This window comes from Myotis brandtii, unplaced genomic scaffold (genome assembly GCF_000412655.1).
Source record: "Myotis brandtii unplaced genomic scaffold, ASM41265v1 scaffold736, whole genome shotgun sequence".
NCBI classification, from domain to species: Eukaryota; Metazoa; Chordata; class Mammalia; order Chiroptera; family Vespertilionidae; genus Myotis; species Myotis brandtii.
This window is the reverse complement of record NW_005370921.1, coordinates 147034-150602: the sequence shown is the minus strand read 5'-3', so window position 1 is coordinate 150602 and position 3569 is coordinate 147034. Positions and strand designations below refer to the sequence as shown.

The window sequence follows — 3569 nt, the reverse complement described above, 5'->3', positions numbered from 1 at the left end:
TGGAGCTGGGGGACTCCAGCGAGGGGGCCGGAGGGGGCGGCTCCGAGGCCGAGGCCCCGGGGGACGCAGGGGACAAGGAGGACCGTGAAGACAGCGTGGACGCCGAGCAGGACGGGGGCAAAGGCTCCGACGACCAGGCAGAGGGTATCCTCGATTTTTTGAAGTCAACACAGGAAATGTATTTTTATGATGGTATGTTTTTCCCTGTTTTTCTTTTGAATAATGGCTTCTACGTATTTGGAAAAAGAAGCAAAAATAGTATAATATTTAAATGTTTAAAATACAAAGTAACCGATATTCAAAACAACCATTAGTTTTGAGGCAGAAATGAGAATATTGAAGTTGTTACCAGGACCCGCCAGCGCTTGGCTCAGCACACGGCGGGAGGCATAGCGCGGCCGGGCTCCCAGCACGGTCTCCCGGCGCGTACCCCGACGTCCGTGTTGGAATCGGCTCTATTTCTAAAAAAAAGTGCAATATGCCCGATGTTATCAGGCAAGGAATTTTAATTAAAATAGCTATAATCATGATGTTCAAAAACAGAGGGGAAATTGCAGAATTTCACCAGTTCATTTGAATCTATTAAGATAATGAAATGGAAATCCTAGATCTGAAAAATGTAATAACAAATTAAAAACTCAAACACGAGTTTAGGCAGCAGATTAGATTCAGCTAAAAGACAGTAACTGGCAGGCCGGCCGCAGCAGAGCGACAGGAGGAGGGGGCGAGGGTCAGGCCTGGCTCCGGTGACCGGCCGGGGGAGGACGGGCTTTCAGGAGATCACACTTGGGAGTTCTCAGAGTTCCTAGAGGCCATCAGGCCACACCCTCAGCACGTTCTGGGAACTGCACGCAGGACCGATGCAGGAGCGCCCGCAGCCTGGGGCGCGTGGATGGTGACAGGAGAGGACACGCCGTCCTCAGGCAGCAGCGGAGCGCCGGTCCCGCGTCTCCTTGCTGCTCCCAGAGGCCTGACCGTCTGCAGGGCCGGCGTCCTGTCCTGTCCCCCCGCGGTGCCCAGTGGCGTGGAGGCTGCTCTCCTGACGGTCCCGGAGCGGAGCCCAGTTCCCGGGAGCAGCAGGATGCGTGTCTCCTGCTGGGCTCTGCTCCGTGGCCTCCGGGCCTTGCTCCCCCGCGGCCTCCGAGTAGGAGCCGTTCTCCTTTGACGGAAGGACAACGCGAGTGCGTCTCCCGGGTCCTGCCTTTGTATAGGTGTCTCCAAGGGCTCGGACCCAGCCTTCCTGGCCGCCTCGGAGGCGCTGTTGAGGGGCCTGGGCGCTGGCAGCGTGCCCCCCTCCGACCTGCGGGCCCTGGGCCACATGAAGGCGCTGCTGCTCCTGCGGGATCCTGGGGGGCTGCGGCGCGCCCTGCAGGTGTTCGAGGAGCACTGCACCCTGCCGCCAGGTACGCGCCCACAGGACTGGGGTCACCCCGTGGTCAGGAGTCAGGGCAGAGCGCTGAGCGGCCTGCAGGGGGCGTCTGCGGGGGGGGGGGACCAGCTCTGTCAGCCATGCAGACACCTGTGCGCTCCCTACTGGGGATCAAGCTCGCAACCCATGCATGTGCCCTTGACCGGGAATCGAACCCAGGACCCTTCAGTCCACAGGCCGGCGCTCTATCCACTGAGCCACACCAGCCAGGGCTCCCGCTGTGTTCTTTATGTGATGTGGTTCCCAGCGTAGGCGGCTCCCTCAGCATCCTTATACCAAAGCTGCGAGTCATAGGTGTTGGAGCGGCCACCCTGGGCCCACGGGCTGCTGTCCACAGGGTAACCGTGTCCAGCGCTCCCTTCTCTGTTGTTCTGGTTTTGTTCTTTGCAGACCAAGCCCGAGTGGTCTCCGCCTTCTTCAGTTACTGGCTCACCCACGTCCTTCCTGAGAAAACGGGGAGTGAACCCGGAGGGAGCAGCTCCTGAGCAGAGCTGACACGGAGCAGGAAGCCCTAACAGGCAGCAGGCGCTGAGCTCACGCCCTCGACACAAAGACACGAGGCCCCGGTCCTGGGAGGACGTTCCTGCCACGAAACTTACCCCGTGTCCCGTGTTGGGCCGGCGCCCGAGGCTCCACCCGCACCGCACAGGCACAGACCAAACACGTCTTGCACCACCACCCAGTGATCGGGCGGTCTTTATTCCTGTGAAAACGAAAAGTGCGTGCCCTGTACAGGTGAGGAAGCCGGCAGTGTGAGGCTGTGGTCTGTTAAATGCTGTGGTTCAAGTCGTGCGGTTCTAGTTGTTGGTTTTGTTTTTTCCCTTTCGCACTCGGAGAATGAATGGTGTCCAGCACCGGCCTGCGTGGGAAGCAGGCAGGCTAGCAGCTTCGAGGCCTGAGGCCCGTCGCCTGGTGGTGCGACACTCAGGAGTGCCCTGGCCCCATCCTTGGAAATGGGTGCATCGGGCCAAGTGTCCCTAACATGAGGGTCGGGTCCGGGGCATTAGGCTCAGCCACCGCTGTGCAGCCGTCGCTCTTTTTGAGGCTGAAGGACGGCCGGGGCAGGACTCCCTGCTGGGAAGTCCGGGCATGACCGGGACGCCTGTCACCGCTCCCGTCCTGTCCTGTGTTCCTCGCAGAAGCCAGGTCTCTCCGCAGATCCACACATGAGGTGACCCTTTCTGTCCCCGGAGCAGCCTTCTCGCCAGAGTTTTCAAATGTGAGAGGCCAGTTTGCCTGTCCCCTGGGGCCGAGGGTGCGGGCAGTCGCTGCAGGAGGCCCAGGCATGGCTCCCGCCCCCGCTGGGGGTGGGGGTGACTACAGTGCTCTCAGCGGCCGTCGTGGTTCAGTGGTTGTGCGTCTCCTGTGCACCAGGAGGTCAGGGCGCAGGCCCAGGCTGCCGCTCCATCCCCAGTGGGGGGCGTGCAGGAGTCCTGTCCATGTTTCTCTCGATGTTGCTCTCTCTCTCTCCCTCTCCCTTCCTCTCTCAAAAAGTCAATAAAAACATTTTAAAATTAAAAAGCTCCGCTCCAGGTGCCCAGCCCACCTCCTTCTCTTTGACTTCAGGGCAGGCAGGCCCCCCCTTCCCCAGAACCCTGCACTCTGTGCCCTGTGCCTGCGCCCCCTGCTGCCTTAGAAGGGGCAGCGTCATTCCTGCGGCTGTTTCCAATCTGTTCCACATGCTGTGCTCTGGTGTCTCCGTCTCCTTCCTCCAGAGCCAGCGCTTGTTACACTGACACGTTTTGCTATTGGCCCATCTGACTAGACCAGGGGTGGGCAAACTTTTTGACTCGAGGGCCACAATGGGTTCTTAAACTGGACCGGAGGGCCGGAACAAAAGCATGGATGGAGTGTTTGTGTGAACTAATATAAATTCAAAGTAAACATCATTACATAAAAGGGTACGGTCTTTTTTTTTTTTAGTTTTATTCATTTCAAACGGGCCGGTTCCGGCCCGCAGGCCGTAGTTTGCCCACGGCTGGACTAGGGTCTCACTGCCATCTAATGGGCCCCTGCTGACCTTGCCCACCCATCGCTCCAGGGCAGAACCAACATCCCCCACGCATCCTCCCTTCTCCTCCTAAGGGTGTGAGCTGTAACCCGCTGCTGTGGTACCAGCCTCCTGAGCTTCCAGGTCCTT

General features: G+C 59.1%; 1 protein-coding gene across 1 annotated transcript in view; it reads left to right on the top strand.

Annotated features, from left to right (window-relative positions):
• The window catches only part of ERICH1 (glutamate-rich 1), a 16622-nt gene extending 14399 nt beyond the window's left edge, over positions 1–2223 (top strand). Inside the window, 4 exon segments of the mRNA XM_014530377.1 lie at positions 1–66; positions 68–192; positions 1212–1403; positions 1820–2223. Of these exon segments, the coding sequence (XP_014385863.1) occupies positions 1–66; positions 68–192; positions 1212–1403; positions 1820–1914 (478 nt within the window). The 3' untranslated portion in view covers positions 1915–2223.
• Positions 2224–3569: the final 1346 nt, after the last annotated feature.